Source organism: Chlorocebus sabaeus, chromosome 12 (genome assembly GCF_047675955.1).
Source record: "Chlorocebus sabaeus isolate Y175 chromosome 12, mChlSab1.0.hap1, whole genome shotgun sequence".
NCBI lineage: Eukaryota > Metazoa > Chordata > Mammalia > Primates > Cercopithecidae > Chlorocebus > Chlorocebus sabaeus.
This window is the reverse complement of record NC_132915.1, coordinates 64,424,312-64,447,702: the sequence shown is the minus strand read 5'-3', so window position 1 is coordinate 64,447,702 and position 23,391 is coordinate 64,424,312. Positions and strand designations below refer to the sequence as shown.

Below are 23,391 nucleotides of genomic sequence, written 5' to 3'. Positions count from 1 at the left end.
AATGTGGTGGCACATGCCTGCAGTCCCAGATCCTCGGGAGGCTGAGGCAGGAGGATCACTTGTGCCCAAGAGATTTGGGCTGCAATAAGCCATGATCACAACACTACACTCCAGCCTGGGCAACAGACCCCATCTTTAAAAAGGCCCCCAAAGTTCTGGCTTCTAAGTTACCCTGACCCTTGCACTTCCCCTCCTTCCCGCAGCCTAGGGATGACAGAAAGTTCCTAAGGTTGCTAATCTTCCCCCGCATTGCCTCACCTTCCCTTGAAAGGCTTCTCAGCTCTTCCACCACATTCACAGCCAGCTAATTCTCTGGATTAAATGCCCTCTGGTTTAAATGCTCAGAGTGAGTTCTGTTTTCCTGTTTGGACTCTAAATCTGGCAGCTAAACAAAAAAAAATGAATTTACTGCACTGAGAGCAAAGACTCTGGCTCCAAAACTGCCAAGTTCAAGGTTCACTGCTATCAGTGTGGGTCCATCCAGATGGAGTAATATAGAGGAGTGAAGAGACAGAACTAATTTCCCTTTTCTCCCAAAGGAACACAGGAGAGAAAATGAATTTGGAGAAAAGGGCATTATAAATTTCCTGCTTCCCAATCCTCGGGACAATATGGGGAGGGGGTTACTTAAAAAGACAAGGATGTGACTGAAGCCCCGCCCCCCACCAAAAGTTGGGATGAGTCAAAGAGGGGAATTGACCTATATAAAAACCAAAAACACTAAAAAGATTATAGTACTCCCCTCCTCCAAACAAGAAATAAAAATAAAATCAATAAATTCAAATTTCCCCATAGCAACTACTTCCTTGTTTTTTGTTTGTTTTGTTTTGTTTTGTGTTTTTTGGTGGTTTTTTTGTTTGTTTGTTTTTTGAGAAGGAGTCTCACTCTGTCGCTCAGGCTGGAGTGCAGTGGCCCGATCTCGGCTCACTGCAAGCTCCGCCTCCCGGGTTCACGCCATTCTCCTGCCTCAGCCTCCCGAGAGAGGGAGTCTCACCGTGTTAGCCAGGATGGTCTTGATCTCCTGACCTCGTGATCCGCCCGCCTTGGCCTCCCAAAGTGCTGGGATTACAGGTGTGAGCCACTGCGCCCGGCCAACTACATCCACGTTTTTAAAAACACATCAACATCCTTTCCTCCAAATCTATTTAGTACCACTGCTTTGCTGAGCCCCTAAAGGCACACACTTAGTCTGCCTACCGGGTCATCCAGCAAAAGGCCTGTGCAGCCTGCCCTGACCAGAACTGAGCACAATCAGTCTCTCAGGGAGGGAGGCGTTTGCTGCCAAGGGGGAGTAAGGTGCTGAAGCTGAGTCTCCTGAGGACCCAGCAGTGTTAGAACTGGGGTATGACCCCTTCAGAGTCCCATGTCCATTCAACCAAAACCAGAATAACCCAGATTAACCATTCACTTCATTCAACCAAATTATAATAATTTTTTACTGTTTTAATGAAATTTACCATCAAAGAATAAAGTTTTTGCACCAATACACGTTTTTAAAGTGGCTTTAAAACTGAAATAACAATGGACTATTTTTTCACATTAAAAAAAGATCTTCAGAAATAATAATATGGGCCAGGCGTGGTGGCTCACACCTGCAACCCCAACATTGGGAGTCCAAGGCAGGAGGATTGCTTGAGCCCAGGAGTTCAAGACCAGCCTGGGCAAATAGCAAGACCCCGTCTCTTTTATTTATTTTAAAAATTAAATAAATAAATAAATTTTAAAAAGAAACCTGGGGTTGGGCTTGGTGGCTCACTCCTGTAATCCCAGCATTTTGGGGGGCCAAGGTGGATGGATCACCTGAGGTCAGGAGTTCAAGACCAGCCTAGCCAACATGGTGAAATCTCATCTCTACTAAACACACAAAAATTAACCAGGCCTGGTCCTCCCAGCTACTTGGGAGGCTGCGGCAGGAGAATCGCTTGAATCCAGGATGCAGAGGTTATAGTGAGCCAAGATAGCACCACTGCATTCCAGCCTGGGTGACAGAACAAGCCTCCATCTCAAAAAAAAGAAAAAGGAAACCTGGAACAGTATAAATCAAAATGTTCAGAGTGACTGTCTCTTTAGGAACAGTATGTGCTAGAATATATATATATATATATATATATATATATTTATTTTATTTTATTTTCTTTCTTTTTACTTAAGACAGGGTCTCGCTCTGTCACCCAGGCTGAGGGGCAGTAGTGCGATCTCGGCTCACTGCAGGCTCAACCTCCTGGGCTCAGGCAATCCTCCTGTCTCAGCCTCCCGAGTAGCTGGGACTATGGGCATTCACCATCACACCTGGCTATTTGTTTTTTATTTTTTGTAGAGACAAGGTCTCACTATGTTGCCCAGGTTGGTCTTGAACTCCTGGGCTCCAGTGATCCTCCTGCCTCAGCCTCCCAAAGTGCTGGGATTACAGGTGTTAGCCACCATGCCTGGCTGTATTTTTCAATAATTATGTATTACTTTTGTAATAAGAAGCTACATGTGGGTTTTTTAAGGTACCACAAGGATGAAAGAATACTAAAGGAGTTTTTGTAAATGTCACTGAAATAGGTCTGTAGTCTCCACTTACCGAATACACCAGTAAAGTCTGAGAGTTTTACATATAAATTTGCAGCATATTTGTTTATAAAGAAATATCACTTTAAAACACAACTTTATAGCTCTTTTATACAACCCCACCACAGTTAGTATGCAGCTCAAAAAATATTTGTTGAGTAGAATTGAGTAGTCTAGTATAAAATTTTTACAAATGATCTAGCTGAAGAAGAATACAGTGGAGTTGTTAGTTTGCATATGACAGTAAGTGCCTCCAGTTACACATCAGTCACATTTGATGTTATTGTCATCTATTTAAAACTCTTACCATGGTTTCTATAATAGCTCATACTCATAGTCATCCTTCCATCTCAATATCCAGCTGATGTCTCCCCATGATGAAGATCCTCTTCTTCCTCTGAGCTCGAAGCTCCCAATCTCCAGGCTCTAGTCCTCAGATTTCTGCATTCTTCTTTCCACACTCATTTCCTTGGTGAGTTAATCCATAACCATGCCATCACCCGTCACCTTGATGCATATAACTGACAGTAGAAAATGACCTTGTTTCACTGGGTGTGGGCATATGTGTCATTGTCACTACATATGTAAGGTATCTCAAAATTGCACAACCGTAATTAATAGAATTTTGTAGTACAACTCCCCAAGGAAAAGACTGCTTGGAAGATTTGAGGAAGAGTTGTTGGTACAAATGGCAACTCCTGCCTCCCCTCCCCCAAAAGCAAATAAAATAAAAATAATACATAAATAGAAAAAAAGTAAGCAAAGTATGGGTTTAAAATTCTCAGGTTAATGGTGTTATACCTTGTTTGGGGAAGGAAGGAAGAAACTATGTAAATGCAATAATTGGTCAATGGAAGGTAGAGAAAAAAGGTCTTAGAGTCTACATTTTTAAAACTCACTTACATGAACAAAGTACCCATTTTTATCAATCACATCTTTGTTTTTTAATTTTTCTAGCAGTCAGTCCCAGCCAGCTGATCAGATTACTCTCGTGTACTCAGCTTTAAGGCAAACCTAACTGCCTCCCTTCTCTTCCAATCAGATTTCTCCCCTTAAGCTTCTCCTACATATAAATTACAAGCTACCACTTAAACCCAGGGTATGTTAAATTTAGGTCCTGAAATAAGCTAAGAGCTAGCCTCAGACCCAATTCATAGAACATAGAGATTATAGATTTTTGGAATTAGAAGACAGCAATTTTGGGCTAATTTTTCATCAATCTTAACTGAAGGGTAGAACTACTAACCTTAACATCTAGCTAATAAATATGTTTCAGACAAGCAATACAGGAGAGAAGGAGATGGTTAAGGAGAACAGAACTTCCAAGGCTCAGAACCACTAACACCTCCAGAAGGGGTAAAGGAAGCATCTAATCATATCTAGGCCAATAAAGCTGGGCTGTGTTCTGGGATGACTGCTTTTTAGGGCAGTGCGTAAGGACACAGATTCCGGGACTTGCCAGCCAAGCAGAGGGGTTACTGTAAATATTTGTTATGGAAGTTACTCCTCAGAAAAGGGGTGCTAGCCAAACTAAACCAAGATCAAGAACCAAGGAGAATCAACTGGGCTAGAGAATCAGAGGGGCAAAGATAGAGGCACAGACACAGAAAAAAGTAAGGTCAGCTTCTAGGAAGTGATAAGAGGGCAACAAAATGAATGGGATGCTTCAGATCCAGAGACTGAAATTCACTCTGATCCTACCAAACCTCACCAGGTTAAAGGTTTACCTTGAAGGTATAATACACCTGTGTGAGCACCTGCTCTTTCCTCTAAACCCCTGCTACTTCCTGGAGTTCAGGTTTTCTTCTGATTTGACAGGCAGAAGGTTGCTGTGTTTAATAGGGAGAGGCTTAGGGGAGGCTGGGAGCTCCAGGTGTGTTCCTCTGATCCTCTGTAGCCTACCCACTCATTCAATTATTATAAGTAACCTGAGCAACTCCAGGAGTGCAGCCAAACACTCTGACACTCCCCTACAGCTGACTGTAGTGGTACACCCTCCATGACACCACACTGTCCAGGTTTTTTCTAACCACCTGGCAACTGTTTCTCAGTCTCTTACCGATTCTTCCTTCTCTACCTGCCCCTGGGTTGATTGATGATCCTCAGGGATCTATTCTAGATTTTTTTTCCACTCAACTCTCTCTATATATATACGGTAATACCTATGCCTGTTGCTCCAATAACCAATTTCTGTATGCCAAGAATGAATCGCTAGTCCATTTCTATCAGCTTTCAAATCATATATCTAATTGTCCACAGGATATCTTCACTTGATGGTCTTGCAAGAACTTCGAACTCAACATCCAAACAAGACACATGATTTCCCTCCAAAATATGTTCCCACCCAATGTTTTCCTACTTAGCAAAGGACACTATCATCCACATAGGTGCTCAGCCAAAAACCTCAATTATCCTTGAATTCTCCATCCCCCTCACTACTCTCCACATCTAAGCCTTGCTGGACATACCTCCAAAATATGCCCCAAATCTATCTTCTCCACTACCTCTACCCTATGCAGTTCAAACCACCATCATCCTTCATCTGGACTAATATAACAATACCTTAACTTGTCTCCCAGCATCTAGTGTTGATCCACTCCAATCCACACTATAAACATTCAAAATGCAGTGCTGGTAAGACTCTTAGAAAGAGAAACTGAAGCAGTCCCTGCCCCCCGGCTTGGCAGTGAAGGAGCTGAAATGAACCAGACATGCAGATTTGAACTATATTAAAATTTTTTTAATTCTTTTTTTTAAAATGCAATGCTGGCAGTCACTCCTCTGCATAAAACCCTTGAACAGCTTCCCATTGTGCTCAGGATGAAATATAAACAACTGATCCTGAATTTCAAGGTGCCCCATGGTCAGGTCCCTGCCTCTCTTCAGCCTCGTCTCACGTCACATCCCTCTTCCTCACCCTCTATACTCTAGACACACTGAACTTTCGTTTCTTTAATCTCTCTCATCTTTGCACATGTTGTTCCCTCTGCCTGAAACTTTCTTTGCACTTTTCATCTGATTACCTCAAAATCATTCTCAGGTCACAGCACAAACCTCCCTACTTCCTTTACAAATTATGTTCCCCCAAAAATGTGTACTCCAATAAGACTCTGTATTTTCTCAGTAACATTTCTGAAGCTTAATATTGTTCAAACTTCATTGTATTCGTGTGTGTTTATTCCCTTACCTCTACAAAATACTGTGTCCTCAGTCCCCAGCACAGTGTATGGCATAACAGACTCAATAACAGAATGAGTGAACGAGAAAAAAAAAAAACGAATGACAAAATCAGGATGGGTTGAGCTCCTCAGGGTGAGGAGAGATAACAGGTGGATGCTGATGGAAACAGCATCAAGGACAACAAAACAAGAACCCGTCCTCCCAAGTCTGACAGGGCCAGGTACAGTAGATGTATTTCAACCACATGGTTCTTTCTTCCTTGGCAATGGGTGCAGCCAGGGCTGTGACACTAGTGGTGCTGAGGCAGGTACACATGGGCACGCAGTGCCCCTGCAGCTGAGTGCACCTAGCTCCCTGCTCAGCTAGGCCGCTTGCTACCTAACTTACCTCAAATGGACCCAATCAGTCCCCATTGGACACTGTAAACAGGCATGCCTCATTCCACATTCAGTCCTGTCTCACTTTATCGAAAGTGGTGGGTGAGCTGAGGGCACCCTCTACTCACATGAAGGTCTTGTGCCTCTTCACAATTGCCTACATTGTCCCTCATAAGCCCCAAACCAGTTTAACATAGTCCTATCTGATCAATTAATGTCTTTTTAGGTACTGCTCAGACTCTCTTGAATAAAAATTGCTCAGTCTCTCAGATAGCAACCCCTCTCCTGCTTATCTACCTGAGATGGATCTGGATATATGAGGGGAAGGGGACTTCATAGCAGCAGGAAAAAGTTGCAACCCTTGAGGAAGTGCTCCTCCAGCTTCTTAAGATCTCCAGGCCAATGTTCCTTTGCCCCTGTTTGCTGCTTACTCTGCAGGCAACCATGGTCCAACTCTGTGCTAGTATAACTCTAGGGTCTCTCTCAGCCTGGAGACAGCCTGAGTGGTACCCTCTGGCAGAATAAATTGCACTGTCTTCCCCAGCACTATTTTTTCTGAGTGCGGTTGTGATCCTATTGCACCCCTCAGACGTATGCAACAGAAACCCTTCATAGTCTCTGTGCCAAGGGCTTCCCTGTTGCACATACGGAATGCCCCACATCTTGACCTCCAGGGTCAGACATCTCCATAAAGTCTCACTGATGTCTCTTTCAAAATAACCTCTCCACGGTCAGGCACAGTGGCTCATGTCTAATCCCAGCACTCTCGGAGGCCAAGGTGGGTGGATCGCTTGAGCTCAGGAGTTCAAGATCAGCCTGGGCATCATGGTGAAACCTCATCTCTACAAAAAAGACAAAAATTAGCCAGGAGTGGTGGCACATGCTTGTGGTCCCAGCTACTTGGGAGGGTGAGGTGGGAGGATGCAGTGAGCCATTGCACTCCAACTTGGGCGACAGAGCCAGACTTTGTCTGAAAAAAGAAAAAAAAAAAATTCTGGCCAGGCACAGTGGCTCATGCATGTAATCCCAGCAATTTGGGAGGCTGAAGCGGGCAGATCACCTGAGGTCAGGAGTTGGAGACCAGTCTGGCCAATATAGCGAAACCCTGTCTCTACTAAAAATACAAAAACTTAGCCGGGTGTAATGGTGGATGCCTATAATCCCAGCTACTCAGGCTGAGGCACAAGAATTGCTTGAACCTGGTAGGCGGAGATGGCAGTGAGCTGAGATCGTGCCACTGCACTCCAGCCTGGGCGACGGAGTGTAAAACAACAACAACAACAACAAATGTCCACTTAATGTCTACGTTTCTTTTCCTATCATCTAGTTCTAGTCTTACCAGGCTATGTCCAGGCTCAGCAAGAAAGAATGCCATGATGAATTTAATGATGTCTGTTATGGAAAGATGATAAAGGAGTCAAGCCATGAATAGTGTATTTGCTGATATCATCTGTTTCCTCAAATCCATCAATATAAATTAATCTGCCCTCTTTATCTACTAAAATCCTAATCATCATCCAAGACTAGGTCATACAGCTCATCCTGCTCTGACTTAACACCATTTATTATTTGGCTATTTAATACTGGTATTAGCTTATAAATGTTAATAGTAAATAGAACTTATTTTTGATACTTGAAATGGCTTGAAGAATGGTGGTATCATTAACACAAAGTATGACTCGTTTTAAGGAATACATGAATGGCTAATTATAGAAGGTGTCTGGTCCTCTGGCTATCAGAAAAGAGATCTAAGAGTTCTCCAAAGGTACTATTAATGAACTCTTTTGGAAAAAAAACAAAAAAAAACAAAAATAAAACCAATTCACTTAAACCAAAGAAAAGAGCATTAAGTCTGGTCATTACACCTCAATAGTAACAGGAACATGAGATCATTTGATATGATTCTGCATCCAGTACTGCTCTACCACATGACACATTGTATTACAGTTGGTTGTATGCAGCCCAAGATTCCCTTTTCTCTGCAGATCAGTGACTCTTTGTGGAAAGAGGTTCATGCTCTATCACACAATAATATTAAGAAGATTACCATCGGCCGGGCGTGGTGGCTCAAGCCTGTAATCCCAGCACTTTGGGAGGCCGAGACGGGCGGATCACAAGGTCAGGAGATCGAGACCATCCTGGCTAACACGGTGGAACCCCGTCTCTACTAAAAAATACAAAAAACTAGCCGGGCGAGGTGGCAGGCGCCTGTAGTCCCAGCTACTCGGGAGGCTGAGGCAGGAGAATGGCGTGAACCCGGGAGGAGGAGCTTGCAGTGAGCCGAGATCTGGCCACTGAACTCCAGCCTGGGCGACAAAGCAAGACTCTGTCTCAAAAAAAAAAAAAGAAAAAAAAAAAAAAAAGATTACCAACAATGCTTCCTTCAATTGAGGATTTGAGAAACCACAGAGAGGCAACAACATTTTTCTTGACTTTAACATATATACAATGGATGCTCGTTATAATAAAAACACAATTTTGCCCACTCCAATAAAAACTCCAAGGGAGCAAGGACATTGTCTAGTGTTTTCATTACTGTAACTCCAGTGCCTGACTCATAGTAGGTAATCTATATATATTTTACTACTGAACAGTTACTACTTAATACATATTAGATGAAGATAATACACAGAACAAAAGTTTAATATTTCTATTCTACAACCTGTCTGTCATTTGAAAGAGGCAGTCATCTTTATTCTAGATTCTTCCTTTCCTACTGTGTCTTTTGTGCAGTAAGAACAAAATTAAGCATGCAATCAAAATGGATCATAGACATAAAAGACCTAAATGTAAAAGCTGAAATCATAAAACTTTTAGATATAGGAGAAAATGTAGGAAAAAAAAAATCTCTGTGACCTGGTATAAGGGAAGATTTCTTATGCAGGATACAAAAAACACTAGCCATACAAGAAAAAAGCAAAAAATTAGACTTCACCAAAATTTAAAACTTCCGCTCCTCAAAAGACACTATAAAGAAAACAAAAAGGCAAGCCACAAGTGGGGGAAAATATCTTTAATTCATATACTCACAAAGGACTTGTATCCAGAATATATAAAGAACTCTTAAAACTCAGTAACAAGAAGCCAAACATTCCAGTTTTTTAAATGGGCAAATAATTTGAATAGATTTCACCAAATATGAGATACTGATGACAAAAAAGCACATAAAAAGATGCTCCAAGTCATTAAACATTAGGAAAATGCAAATTAAAACCACAATGAGGCAGCACTACACATCTAGAGTGATTTTTTTTTTTTTTTGAGAAACTGACGATACTAAGGCCGGGTGTAGTGGCTCACGCCTGTAATCCCAGCACTTTGGGAGGCCGAGGCAGGCGGATCACGAGGTCAGGAGATCAAGACCATCCTGGCTAACACAGTGAAACCCCGTCTCTACGAAAAATACAAAAAATTAGCCAGGTGTGGTGGTGGGCGCCCATAGTCCCAGCTACTCAGGAGGCTGAGGCAGGAGAATGGCCTGAGCCCCAGAGGTGGAGTTTGCAGTGAGCCCAGATCATGACACTGCACTCCAGCCTGGGCGACAGAACGAGACTCTGTCTCAAAAAAAATAAAAAAGAAACTGACAATACTAAGTGCTGACAGGGATGCAAAGCAACCAGAACTCCCATATAATGTTAGTAAGTGGAAAACTGTACAGACGCTTTGGAAAACAGTATGGCACTTCTCTTTTTAAAAAATGTATCTTATTTTATTAATAAATTAGTAACTTTTTTTTTTTTTTTTTTGAGACAGGGTCATGCTCTGTTACCCAGGCTGGAGTACAGCAGCAAGATCATGACTCACTGCAACCTCCGCCTTGCAGACACAGATGATCCTCCCACTTCAGCTTCCCGAGTAGCTGGGACTACAGGCCTGGGCCACCACACCCAGCTAATTTTTGTATTTTTTGTAGAGATGGGGTTTCGCCATGTTGTCCAAGCTGGTCTCAAACTCCTGGACTCAAGCAAACTGCCTGCCTTGGCCTCCCAAAGTGCTGGGATTACAGGCATGAGCCACTGCACCAAACTGGCAGTTTTTATTTATCAAGTAAAACATTCACTTACAACAGGACCTAAGATTTCACTTCTAGGCATTGATCTTAAAAAATGCAAACATATGTCCACAAAGACTTCAATGTGAGTGTTCATAGCAGCTTCCAAAAAAGTGGAAAACAGCCCAAATATCCATAATCAGATGAATGAACTGCTGTATGTCCATACAATGAATTATTGCTCAGCAGTAAAAATGGACAATTTTTTTTTTTTTTTTTTTTTTGAGACAGAGTCTTGCTGTGTTGCCAGGCTGGAGTGCAGTGGCGCCATCTTGGCTCACTGCAACCTGTCTCCTGAGTTCAAGAGATCCTCCTCCCTCAGCCTCCTGAGTAGCTGGGACTACAGGCGTACACCATCACGCCCAGCTAGTTTTTGTATTTTTAGTCAAGACAGATTTTCACCATGTTGGCCAGGCTGGTCTCAAACTCCTGACCTTCCATGATCCGCCCACCTCGGCATCCCAAAGTGCTGGGATTACAGGAGTGAGCCATCGTGCCTGGCCAAACTATTAATATACATAAAAACATGAATAAATATCAAATACAGTGTGCTGAGTTAAAGAAGCCAAATGCAGAATGCAAAATACATACTCTGTGACTCCATTTACATGAAACTCTACAAATCTACAGTGATAGAAACCAGATCAGTGTGGATTGCAATGAGTGGGGAGTAAATGCAAAGGGTAATAAGGAAATTTGGGGGCAGTGGTGGGGTGGTGACAGAGATGTTCTATATCTTGATTGGGAAGATGATTACACAGGTATATACATCTATTAAAACTCACTGAATTGTACATTTTAAATGGGTACATCTTCTTGTATATAAATTATATTTCAATAAAGTTGAAAAAAGTATTTTGAAACGGTTATTTAAAAGTATTTTTTGTTATCAATAGTAGCTGGCCAACAAATCATTATAGAGATTAAGCAGCCCATTGGTAATATAAGGTTATCCTTGCTCCATTAGCCTTCTGAAACATACCAGAAGAACGAGTTCTCTGTCAGTGGAAATGGAGGTTAATTTCTTATTCAATTCACAGAAGTTAAAGAGTGTGAATATGCACACTTCTCATCATTAGCTTAAGTCAAATTTTAAAAAATCAGACAAAGCAATAAGAATTAAAATTAACCTTTTTCCACTGAGGGAAAACTAAACACTTCTCTTCTTCTTCTTTTTTCTTCTTTCTTCTTCTTTTTATTTTATTTTATTTTATTTTATTTTTGAGACAGAGTCTCACTGTTTCCCAGGCTGAGTGTGGTGGCATGATCATGGCTCGCTATAGCCTCAAGCTCCTAGCCTCAAGCCGTCCTCCCACTTCAGCCTCCTGAGTAAAAAAAGGAAGTCTCTCTTCCTCACCTCCTCTCCTTTCTCAATCTCTCTTATCAGAGTTAATGTCTGTCATCAATCTGATGTGTTTTCTCTTTTTTTTTTTTTTTTTTTTGAGATGGAGTCTTGCTCTGTTGCCCAAACTAGAGTGCAGTGGCAAGATCTTGACTCACTGCAATCTCCATCTCCCAGGTTCAAGCGATTCTCCTGCCTCAGCCTCCCAAGCAGCTAGGATAACAGGCATACACCAACACACTCGGCTAATTTTTGTATTTTTAGTAGAGACAGGGTTTCGCCATGTTGGCCAAGCTGGTCTCAAACTCCTGACCTCAGATGATCTGTTTGCCTTGGCCTCCCAACGTGCTGGGATTACAGGCATGAGCCACCACGCTCAGCCTAATGTGTTTTCTTCCAGGCAATTTCTATATATTCATTCTTGTTTTAAAAAATGCATGCATGTGAGATATAAATAGGATTATATTATTGGTATTATTATGTAACTTGCTTTTTATAGGCTGTGATTTTCTATTTCTTTTGTATCTTCTTGTCATGCCTGATTAAAACCGTACACATGAAAATCCTGCCAAAGGTGAAGTCTAGGAATAGGGAGGAACTCAGTTAATCTCACTATTATATAGCCCATTAATTACTCATAATAGGATGGATTTAGGCTCACATTCAGCTGAACAATGAGGATCCTAAAGAATGCTAACACAAGGCTAGCCTGAAAAGTTCTTATAAGAGATAGGGAGAAGGTTCTTAAACAGGGAAATCTCAGGATTAAAACAATGTTCCAAGAAGAATAAAATGGCAACAGTATATATAATATAGAATAGAATTAGACAGCAAGGAGACTAGTTAAGTGGCTAATACAGAATAGTAGATTAGAAGAAATGAGATTCTGGATTACAGTGGTGGCCAGTAGAAGGGAGAGAAGCTTTTACTGAATTCTAACAAGGCAGACTTGTAGAGTGGAGGAAACAAAAGATTTGAACTAGAAGAGCTAGATTTGAGTCCCAGCTCTGAAATTTACTAGCTGTGTGACCTTTGGCAAGACACTTCTTCCACATCTCAGTTTCCCTGTCAATAAAAGGAACATCTTGAAATATCAGAGCCTTTAACTTTTTTTTTTCTTTAACAGCAGAACTATTTTTTTTTTTTTTTTTCAGTTAAAAAGAAAATCTTCAAGGAAGCCAGTAAATTTAATTTGTAAAACAAATAAAAGCAAGATTGTTCTGGTTGAAGCATAGGTAAAGGGCTCAGAGCCTCAGCTAGCCTTCATTTCAACCTTGTCAGCCACTTCTGAGGCATCCTTCAGAAATCTCCAGAGGGCTGAGGAACAAAGTTTGAGAAATCTCTAAAGACTTTACTATCAGCTCTATTATCACTTACTTAAGGGGGTAAAATTGACAGAGGTGCCTAGAAAAGTAACAATGAATTTAATAGTGCCACAGAATCACATGACAGAAAGGGCGAATTGACTTTTCCTAAATATGCCTGCTTCTTCTTGCAGGTTGAACCCAATTTAATGTCTAAAACCTCATCTAACCCTTGTGCAAACAGTCATCTAACCCGTATATAAACAATATGGACACAATTTACTGCCTAACAATTCAGCTCATTCCACTTCGGGGTCCGCAAATGAATCAGAAGTTCTCCTTATCAAGCCAAAGCTTGTCCCCCATCACTAAATAAAAGTTCTTTATCTTCTGGAACTAAACCAAGTAAATCTAATCGCTCCTTCATCATGACAGTCCTTCAATTGTTTGAGGAGAGCTATCACATCTGCCTTATTTCCCTGTATTCTCCCTTGCTCTGGCATGGCATGAATGTCCCAGGGAGGCAGCCTGCTCCTGTTTTGGGTCAAGTCGAATTTTTTTTTTTTAACAGAATCTCACACTGATCTTAGCTCACTGCAACCTCCATCTCAGGTTCAAGTGATTCTCCTGCCTCAGCTGGGATTACAGGCATGTGCCACCATACCTGGTTACTTTTTTGTATTTTTGGTAGAGACGGGGGGTTTCACCATGTTGACCAGGCTGGTCTCAAACTCTTGACCCCAAGTGATCTGCCTGCCTTGGCTTCCCAAAGTGCTAGAATTACAGGTGTGAGCCACCACGCCCAGCCCGAGTCAGTATTTTTAAGCATCTAAGCACAAGTAGGTTTTCATTTATCCACGGCTTTAAAGAGACTTAATTAATCAAGCCAGATGATCCTCCTTTAAAAAATGACTAGCTGGCCGGGCGCGGTGGCTCAAGCCTGTTAATTCCAGCACTTTGGGAGGCCGAGACGGGCGGATCACGAGGTCAGGAGATCGAGACCATCCTGGCTAACAAGGTGAAACCCCGTCTCTACTAAAAAATACAAAAAACTAGCCAGGCGAGGTGGCGGGTGCCTGTAGTCCCAGCTACTCGGGAGGCTGAGGCAGGAGAATGGCGTAAACCCAGGAGGCGGAGCTTGCAGTGAGCTGAGATCCGTCCACTGCACTCCAGCCTGGGCAACAAAGCAAGACTCCGTCTCAAAAAAAAAAAAAAAAAAAAAAAAAAGACTAGCTTTGATAAGTGTAAACAGAACCCAAATTCATTGTTGTTGTTGTTGTTGTTGTTGTTGTTGTTTTTTAGACAGGGTCTTGCTCTGTCACCCAGGCTGAAGTGTAGTGGCACAATCATGGCTCACTGCAGCATCGACCTCCCAGGCTCAAGTGATTCTCTCACCTGAGGCTCCCGAGTAGCTGAGACTACAGGAGTGCACCACCACACCTGGCTAATTTCTGTATTCTTTTTTGTAGAGACAGGGTTTTGTCATGTTACCCAGGCAGGTCTTGAACTCCTGGACTCAAGCAATCCACCTGCCTCATGTTCCCAAAGTGCTGGGATTACAGGCATGAACCACTGCACCTGGCCCTAAAAATAATCTTTTCTTGCTAAACATTAGCTGCTTCCAGTATATTAGAAGTAGATTGCCAAACCTTTTGGCCCAAAGCAAATTGTAAAGAAATTTAGCAGGGATGCAAAAACATCTAAGACTCAAGGTCCAGTGAAGTAGGCATAAATAACATAAATAAAGAGAAGCATCCTGATTTCAAAGCTTGCATCTAACAACCAACTCCCAGGGAAATGTAGTTCTCATGATTACAAATTCAGTTATCACCAAAATGACATGAAATATCAATGCTAGAAAGAAAGCTTCATTCACCATTCCCTATCCCACCCACCCCATAAATCTACTACCAGGTCTGTGAAATCAGGATCTGTGGCTTGGGCCTCAGTATCTGCCAGTCTGGGTAGTTTGGGGGATGGGGAAAAGGAAGTATGACTGAGTCCCTAAGGAGAAAGCAAGCCAGCATAGCCACAGTCCGTGATGCCTGTGGGAGCACTGAGCCTTTACGGTTTCCTGTGCTCCAGTTGTCTTGGTAACCTGAGGCCTCCTTATTTGTGTTGGCATCATGGGGCCAAAAGCGGAAGCAAAGCTGGAACACCAGGAAGACTTGCAGGGAAAAAAAATGTAGATAATGCAGCAGTTATGCCACAGGAGGGTCAAGCCTAAGGCAGAAGAATTACCTGGTTGGGGGTGGGAAGGTAGTGTCTTGTAAAAATCAGATCTGGGTTCTACCTTCAGCATTTCTGATTCAGTAGGTCTAGGATACGCTCAGGAACCTGCAATTTTAAGAAGCTACCACCTACCAAGTAAGTCAAAGACCACACTTTTAAAACTCCAGCTACAAATCAGCAGTTAGGAAGAGAAAGTATAACCATTTAATCAATTTCAAAAAGCTGATATTCTAGCACAGTAATTCTCAACACTGGGGTAGAGGGCATATTTTGTCTTCCAGGAACATTTGGCAGGATTTGGAGACATTTTGGTTGTCACAACTGAGACAGTATCACTGGCATCTACTGAGTAGCTGCTGAGCATCCTACAATGCGCACAGGACAGCACCCCACAACAAAGGATTATCCTCCAAAATGTTAACAGTGTCACAGCTGAGAAACTCTGTGCATGAGGATATTCCGCTCTCCCAACAACCACCCCCTCCCCTCGCCCATTAGCCTCAATCTATTGGAAATCAATGCTATACAGTTTAGGTCACAATGCAGAGACTTATGTGAGATCCCCTGAAAAACTTTTGAGACCCCAGAAATCTTTTTCAAAATAGTGAATTTCATTAAACAGATAGATATGGAGAAGATTAGAACAGACAATAAAGGAAAGTAAGTATGGGAAACAAGGGTGAACCAAAAAGGAATCAAGAGAGGCTGAGGCACTGGGTGACAGCAGCGGGAAATCAATGCTGCCCCTCAGTGAATGCAGCCCATTTGTAAAGAGATGATAAACCCATGAAAAAATAACATAGGCACAAAAAAGGAAAAATGGATAAAGGAACTGTGTAGAAGTAGCTTTAGGATTTGTCAAGTGTAAATCTGGATGAAAAAAGGACATTAGAGATTCTTCTGCAAAAGAATGCTTAAATAAAAATTCTACGGCAAAGACAACAGGACTTCTAGAAGGAGGTCAAGAATTATATCAGAAAGGAAAAAAATTCTAGGTATTTACAACCCTCTACTCCTAACCACCCCCAAGATAGGTGGATCCAGAAACTGCACCTTGGTTTTACTGAGCAGAGATCATGAGAGGGAAGGGAAAGTTGAGAAGCAATTGCATATCAAATAATTTTTTTTTTTTTTTTTTTCTAGAGACAGGGTCTCACTCTGTCACCCAGGCTGAAGTGCAGTGCAGTGGTGCAATCTTGGCTCACTGGAGCCTCAGCCTCCTAGGTTTCAGTGATTCTCCCATCCCAGCCTCCGGAATAGCTGGGATTACAGGCATGCGCCACCACGCCCAGTTAATTTTTGTATTTTTAGAGACAGGGTTTCACCATGTTGGCCTGGCTGGTCTTGAACTCCTGGTCTCAAGCAATCTGCCTGCCTTGGCCTCCCCAAGTGTTGGGATTACAGGTGTGAGCCACTGTGCCCGGCCCATCATCTACTGTCTGTAATAATTTAGAAAACTGGCACCAGGATTATGAAATTAACTATACAGTGTCTGGCATAACACCAAGCTTAAATGGTCACTCAGTAGACTTCACAATTATGGCCACTTTATGCTTCTGGATGCAAAACGTTGGGAGAGTTTGAAGTGGATATGAATTTGAGAATGTGTTTTATTGTAGGAAAAATAATGGAAACATAAGCATCTTTTTCTAATCACAGGAAAGTTTAAGGCTTTGGTGAAAGCAAGCATAACTGAGTTTAAAAACAGTCTAGAATAAGAAAAGGGTAATAGAAGAGGAAGGAAGGCAGAAGTGGACCATGCAGAATAAACAATCAAGCCTAGCTTTTTAAAAAATCTGAGGTCTTACTAAAGAGAAAGGAGGAAAAGGGAGGATTTCAACATAAGAGTGTTAAAGGTGGAAAAGAGCCAGAAAGGACTGTGGGGCTTTAAAAAAAAAATCAGTGAAGCAGTAATGGTGTATGTTGGCAAAGAGAAGTGTAGAGTTGAGAGAAGGGAGAGAATTTATAGTAGAGGAAGTTAGTGTGAAGTTTTCCTCTCAAGATGCCCAGCAGAGCAAAGAAGGAATGAAGGCAAAGGCCACTGGGAATAGGGTAGGGCTGGGGCTAAAACAGCATGGGAGAAAGCAACAGGGCCCAAAGCAAGACATTTTTCTTTTTTTTTTTCTTTTTTTTTTTTTTGTTATTATTAATTGACCCAGATTTGCTTGTTTAGGACCAAAGGCAATGCAGAGTTTAAGGATCTTTATAATTTATAAAGTAATCGCCTTTGGCCCAACACAGATCATAAGGATCATGACAGAATTAGTGTCTCTGAAACAAATACAAAATACCATTTTAGTGTTGATTTTAGAAGAGAAGTCAGGCTAATAAATTGCTGTGTTGTAGAAATACCATGGTGAATTAAACAGCTTTAACTTTTTCTGTCAGCCACAGGATAAATACAGAAACTGTATAGTTACATACACATCCACAGAAGATAGTAGCCTAACATATATGCTAAAACTGTGAGTTGTCTTTGTATACCGTAGTCCAAGGCTCCCATTCCAAGAAATGTTTTACTTGGTTCAAAATGTATAGGACCTGTTAGAGGGCTACACAGAAAAAAGGTTAAAAATAAAGACAGTAAAATGAGGGAGAGGTAAAGTGGAAGTGCAGCACTACTGATCCAGAAAAACTGACGCATCAGTCACAAAGAATTCAATCAAGTCAGTGAGGGGAAAATGGCAGAAAAGTCAAACAAGAAAAATGCTCAACACCATATTATTAATCTGAGAGCCTCACTTTGGGTTTTAAGTCAAATATTGAATTAGATTGCGCAACTCTTCTATTTTTATTTTTAAATTTTTTATTTTTAAAAAATCCAAAATTACCTAAATCGTTTGACAAATAGAGTCATACAACTTTAAATGACTATAAAAATGTGCAGATCAGTGCCAATTTTTTCGGCAAAGGCTGAATGGCAGACAGTAATCCAAGACGCAGACAACCTTGCTTTTAAACCATCCGTTACACGAGACCAGCAGGCTCCCTTCTACCTGTGAGACCAAATAATCCCAAAATGTACCCAAATAATCATAACTCCCCCTACTCCCTAAAACCTACCCTTCACTGTCTACGCCAGACTCTGGACAGACCTGATGCCTGGGGTTTAGCCATTTCCACCTTCCCACCTGATGTTGGTCTCCCTCCTCCCTCCTCAGGTCCCTCAGTTCTCCCAGGCCTAACTTGGCGTGTTTCCTTCCTCTGTCACCCCAATCAACCCGGCTCCCCTGCCCTTTCTGGGCCTCGCCATCTGCCGGTTTCCCCTTTCCTCCTCGGGGGTTCCTCCTTGCCCTGGGGTCTGCTCTCGGTCCGCCAAGTTCTCCCAGGGGATCCCTCCCCACCTGCCTCCATTCAGTCAGACTGTGTTCAGTGTCCGTTTCGCGCCCGTAGCGACATCAGGACAGAAGCCCACTAAGTGACCCTCTGCTCCCAGGAACCCTCCTGGCTCCTCCAGATCCTCCGGGGCTCTGGCCCGCAGCTCCCCTCTCCCTCCGGCGGCGGGGGTCGGCGGTGACTCACCGGAGGGCCTCCGGGGTTGGGGGTGGGGCCGGAATACTCTCACTTCCTCGCCGCGCACCTGCCCCGAGGCTGGAGCGCCGCCCGGCCGGGCCTCCGGCGGATGTTTTCCTTGTCCCCATGCTTGCGGTGCGCGCCAGCCGCCCCCTCCGGGCCCTGGGCGCCAGCCACCGAGCCCCGGGGACCCAGCGGGCCTGGTCCTCAACGACTCACCCCCTCCCCATCAGGCACGCATGCGGGCTCGACCCACACCTCTGCGCCGCCCCCCCCCCCCCCCCCCCCAACTTCTGGGAGAGGGCTCCTGGCTCAGCCCAGCCTTTAGCTTTCCAGAAGCCCCTGTATGCCTACCTCATCTTCGTTACAGGCGATGAACCCTCACTTCTGTCCCCGTTTCCGCACACGCACCAATCCCCACTGGGGCTCCCTTCCCCTTCAGCATCACCCCCACCTTCATGCGCCCCAGCTACCCACTCACGTCCGCCCCCTATTGGGCTGGCTCTAGCTTGCAGAAGATGGCCCAGAGTCCAGCCTCCTTCCAAGGTGTCCACTGGACCCCCTCTCTGGGAAAGGCGGCAGAGCTACTGGCCACTGACAAGACCTTTGGGCCCTCGTGCTAGACAGGCCTTCGAATCCACCTGCTCCGGCCCAGAGAGCAGGCCCAGGCCGTGCCTCCCACACTGCAGCCGACCTCACAGCACCCTGCTTCAACTGTGAGTTTTTTCTTGGCACTCCTCTGAAACGGAAAGGGCATCAGTCCTGACTAGGGCGAACGTGAGGTCCATTCTGCATCTCCATCCACCTTAGCTGTCTCCTTGGAAGAGGACAGGAAGGCAGTATGAGGTGCACTGACACAGTCATTTCTGAACCCTGAAGAGATGACAGGTAGGGCGGCCCGCCTTGAAAAGTCAGCCGAAGTTGTATCTGATGCACTAGGTGGCAGGGAGTGAGTCTTGGAGTAAACGGGACTGAAAACTTAGAAAAATCAAATAAACGCCAAAGAAATTGTCCTTATGGGGAATACGTGGAACATGGGTCTTTGAAGTATGGAAAATGAAAGAAATCCAGTTTGACCAGGGCCTTTAGTGCCAAAGAGATGGCTAGCAGGAGAGTGGTGAGAAAGGAGAACTGGAGAGTTCACGTGAGCGGAGATGGGAAGAAATGGATCCGAATCCCAGTGAGAAAAAGCAGGAGACTTAAAAGGACACCTTGTCCCATGGTAGAGGTGAGGGTGCAGATCTGGGGGAAGAAGGCTTATTGGGAACAGTTTTTCAAACTAGACATTCAGAAGTCAATACAAGGGCCAAAACCAAAATGCTCCTGGAGGTACCTGTTTTTGAAAGAGGTGGGAAAGGTGACATGGAGCAGGGGTCTCCATCCCCCAGGTCACAGACCAGTACCAGTCTGTGGCCTGTTAGGAAGCGGGAGCACAAAGCAGGACATGGTCCGCGGACGAGTGAGCATTACTGCCTGAGTTCCTCCTCCTGGCAGATCAGCAGGGGCATTAGATTCTCAGAGAAGTGCAACTCCCCATGCAAGGGATCTAGGCTGCATGCTCCTTATGAGAATCTAATGCCTGATGATCTGAGGTGGAACAGTTTCACCCCAAAATCATCCCCTCGCTGCTATCCCCCTCTATCCACTGCTGGAAAAATTGTTTTCCACAAAACCGGTCCCTGGTACCAAAAAGGTTGGGGACTGCTAACATGGAGCATGAGTGTGAAAGGGGCAGAGGTCTATGCCAGGAGACAGCCATTCCCAACAGAAGCCCTCAGCTATGCACAAACTGCTTAATGTCATTCAAAGAAAAGGATGTCACCCATTTTGCCTCTGAGCTTTAACCCCAATCACAGCAACTGCTATTTCCTGATGCTTACGTACCAGAGATGGTGATAAGAGCACTGCATGCATTATCTCATTTAATCCTCATAACAGCCCGATGAGTTGGCATTACTATCCCCAATTTATAGATGAGGAAACAGGCTCAGAGAGGTGAAGTAATCTGACCAGGTTACATAGCTAAGTGGAGTCAGGATCTGAATCCAAGAAGATTGTCTCTGCAGCCTATGCGCTCAATCATGCATCCTGGGCTCCTCCAGAACCTGTGGGAAACTCAGAGGATGCCAAATGATAAATTCCTAAAAACCACACTCATTACATATGGGAGGAAAGAGAGGACACCTCTGTGAACCTGGAGTGATTCATCCTATCAGGGCACATAGCGATGCTCCTTTTTGAAAGGGGGAAAGAACCATCCCCAGAGGTGGGGTGATCCCACATTTGCTGTATGTTTGAGGGTGATAAGCAATGGACAGTTCACCTCTGGAATGCCTGAGGAAAAGAGACCCTCCCCACCATCTCTGAGGGGCAGCCCTATTTCTTGGATACATTAGGGAAACCTTGCCCCAGGATCTGAGGGAAACACAGTCTCCATTCCAGGTGCCTGCTCACTCTCCTGGAGCCTCTGGCCGTCGCACCCTATTGCAGCTCCTGGGTTTGGCTGGGGCACAGGATTAACCATCCCCAGGAAATGCCTCCCTCCGGTCCAGGCAGGGATCCCAGCATACACACCCCTGGTGGTGGCAGTGGGGGAGAAAGGGGGAAGGTGGAATGCTTCCTTCTCTCCAGGTCAGGGAAGAGATCTGGGGACCACCTGGGGGCCCTCACCCCTCCTGCCTCCTTGCTGGGGAAGTGCCCAGTCCAGTGCCTGCTCCATGGCCACCTCCCTCCCTCTAGCTGTGCCGGGGCATGAATCAGCTCTCACAGCTTGTTAAAGCTAGACCTCTTGTTTTCATGCCCTCACCTCAGGAAACAGAGTTACAGCTTTTCCAGCTCTACTCAGCAGGGGGCCAGGGTCCTCACTTTATAAACATCCCCAGCCTGTGAGAGCAGAGGGCAGGGAGATAGTGTGAGACAGGAGCCCAGGGGAGAAAGAAAGAAACTAAGACTCAAGGAGCAACGCAAAGCAAAGTCAAGGAGTCAAGACCAGAGTAGCTGAGCAGAGGCCAAGAAGGGTCCGAGACGGCTGTGCAGCAGTAATGGCCCTGAGGATGCTCTGGGCTGGACAGGCCAAGGGGATCCTAGGAGGCTGGGGGATCGTCTGCTTGGTGATGTCTCTACTCCTCCAGCACCCAGGAGTCTACAGCAAGTGCTACTTCCAAGCTCAAGGTAAAGTGGGGTGAGGCATTAGGAATGAAGGAGCAGCAGAGAGGGCACAGGGAGGACGGGGCCTTAGAGATGATCCCATGTCAAAATACCCAGGCTCCCTTCAGCTGTGAAAGAGGAAAGACAAACTAAATATGGATATAGTGTGTACTTACCGTCTCCACCCCAGACCTGAAGAGACTCTGCCTCTCATCAGCACTCCTACACCCACTAACATTTTCCATTCTTCCCTAGCTCCCTGTCACTATGAGGGGAAATATTTCACCCTGGGTGAGTCTTGGCTCCGCAAGGACTGTTTCCATTGCACCTGTCTGCATCCTGTTGGTGTGGGCTGCTGTGACACGTGAGTGACCAAAGATAGCCAGAGAGAATGACTCTGATGTGAATGACTGAGGGATGACCAGGGAGGGACTAGATTGCTGTGATGTAAGAATGAACAGAAGAGCAGTACAAGATGGGCCGAACATGAAGGGCCCAACACTAGTGTGAAAGATAAGGCCTCAGGCTATAAATCAGGGGAGGTTGGGGTGTACCTGGAGAGAAAATACTCCTGTTATAAAACAAAAAGGCCCACATATGGTAGGTGAGAGCTTAGGAGGACCAAGGGGCCACTGAAAGGGGCTCTAGTGGGGAAAGCTGTGAGAGAGGGAACATGTGGGCAGGGATAAAGGCAGCCTTTCACTGTGCTGATTCCTTCCCCCATCCTTGGTTTCCCAGGTCCCAGCATCCCATCGACTTTCCGGCTGGGTGTGAGGTACGTCAGGAGGCAGGAACCTGCCAGTTCTCCTTGGTGCAAAAATCTGACCCTCGGCTGCCCTGCAAAGGGGGAGGGCCTGACCCAGAATGGGGCTCAGCCAACACCCCTGTTCCTGGGGCTCCTGCTCCCCACTCCAGCTAAACTCAACTGATCACCCATCTGCTGACTGCTCACTGCTGCTGCCACTTCCAGGGAAACCACTAGCAGCTGCCAATATATTCTGAATAAATAAATTAATGCTATAGCTGAAAGCCTGACTCTCACTGTCCACGACATTGGACCCCAGGTGGAAAAAGTGGGTCCCACTAGAGTCCAGGTGCTGAGTTCTCAGTATTCGCAAGGAACTAGCGCCAGGGTGGGCCAGTTTCAGATGGTTATGGTGCTGGTGCTAGGGCCTGGGGCAGCATATGAGGCCAGGGTGGGGCTGGTAGGCAGCACCTTGATGGGGAGGTCCCAGCTGAAGGTGTCTACAGGTACTTGCTCAGGACCTGTCCAGGTGGTAGGTTCAGGCTGTTCCACAGGGGGTAGAAGTACCAATCCTGGTTCTCGGGATGTTACAAACTCAAAATGCAATCTCCACTTCAAGGACACTACGGAAGAAAAAGATTAAGGTACAAGCATTAGAAGCCAGCGGGAGTAAAAGTCAATGACAGGATATAGTTAGTGAATGAGAAAAAAACAATCTGTATTCAGGAAGAGAGGGAAAAGTCACAGAGCAGGGAGTTGTGATTAAGGGTTTTTCTGAAGCAATTCGGTAGTCCCATAGATGTGAGCTGAAGATAGCAGAATGAAAAGAATACCTAACATAGCAGAATAGAATACCTAACAACCCAAGAGTGAGGCAGTGAAGTCCAGGTAGTGTGAAGTAATCAAAAATCAGTGTATCACAAGCTCCCAGTAGGTAGGCATGGGGA

General features: G+C 44.6%; 3 protein-coding genes across 5 annotated transcripts in view; 1 reads left to right on the top strand and 2 right to left on the bottom strand.

Annotated features, from left to right (window-relative positions):
* NPR2 (natriuretic peptide receptor 2) overlaps nucleotides 1-19,000 on the bottom strand; it is a 48,710-nt gene extending 29,710 nt beyond the window's left edge. The window contains exons 1-2 of the mRNA XM_037998268.2: nucleotides 18,907-19,000; nucleotides 2,861-3,074 (exon numbers count right to left, since the gene is read on the bottom strand). Of these exons, the coding sequence (XP_037854196.1) occupies nucleotides 2,861-2,863 (3 nt within the window). The 5' untranslated portion in view covers nucleotides 2,864-3,074; nucleotides 18,907-19,000. The remainder of the gene's footprint in view (nucleotides 1-2,860; nucleotides 3,075-18,906) is intronic.
* RGP1 (RGP1 homolog, RAB6A GEF complex partner 1) overlaps nucleotides 11,577-23,391 on the bottom strand; it is a 14,940-nt gene continuing 3,125 nt past the window's right edge. For 2 of the 3 annotated variants that reach the window (XM_007968780.3, XM_037998269.2), the window contains one exon: nucleotides 11,577-23,067. In XM_007968780.3, coding sequence (XP_007966971.1) covers nucleotides 22,844-23,067 — 224 coding nt within the window. In that variant the 3' untranslated portion in view covers nucleotides 11,577-22,843. The remainder of the gene's footprint in view (nucleotides 23,068-23,391) is intronic. The other variant, XR_005240408.2, reaches the window with a different exon arrangement.
* Nucleotides 21,594-22,758, top strand: MSMP (microseminoprotein, prostate associated). The gene is made up of 3 exons (XM_007968779.3): nucleotides 21,594-21,723; nucleotides 21,955-22,063; nucleotides 22,438-22,758. The coding sequence occupies exons 1-3, from the start codon at nucleotides 21,594-21,596 to the stop codon at nucleotides 22,616-22,618; spliced, it is 420 nt and encodes a 139-aa protein (XP_007966970.1). The 3' UTR covers nucleotides 22,619-22,758.

Bases quoted from the DNA above. Each gene is read 5' to 3' on its own strand.
- MSMP (XM_007968779.3), top strand. From the start codon at position 21,594: ATGGCCCTGAGGATGCTCTGGGCTGGACAGGCCAAGGGGATCCTAGGA. The intron at 21,724-21,954 runs GTAAAGTGGGGT...ATTCTTCCCTAG, and splicing joins GTGCTACTTCCAAGCTCAAG to CTCCCTGTCACTATGAGGGG. The intron at 22,064-22,437 runs GTGAGTGACCAA...TTGGTTTCCCAG, and splicing joins GGTGTGGGCTGCTGTGACAC to GTCCCAGCATCCCATCGACT.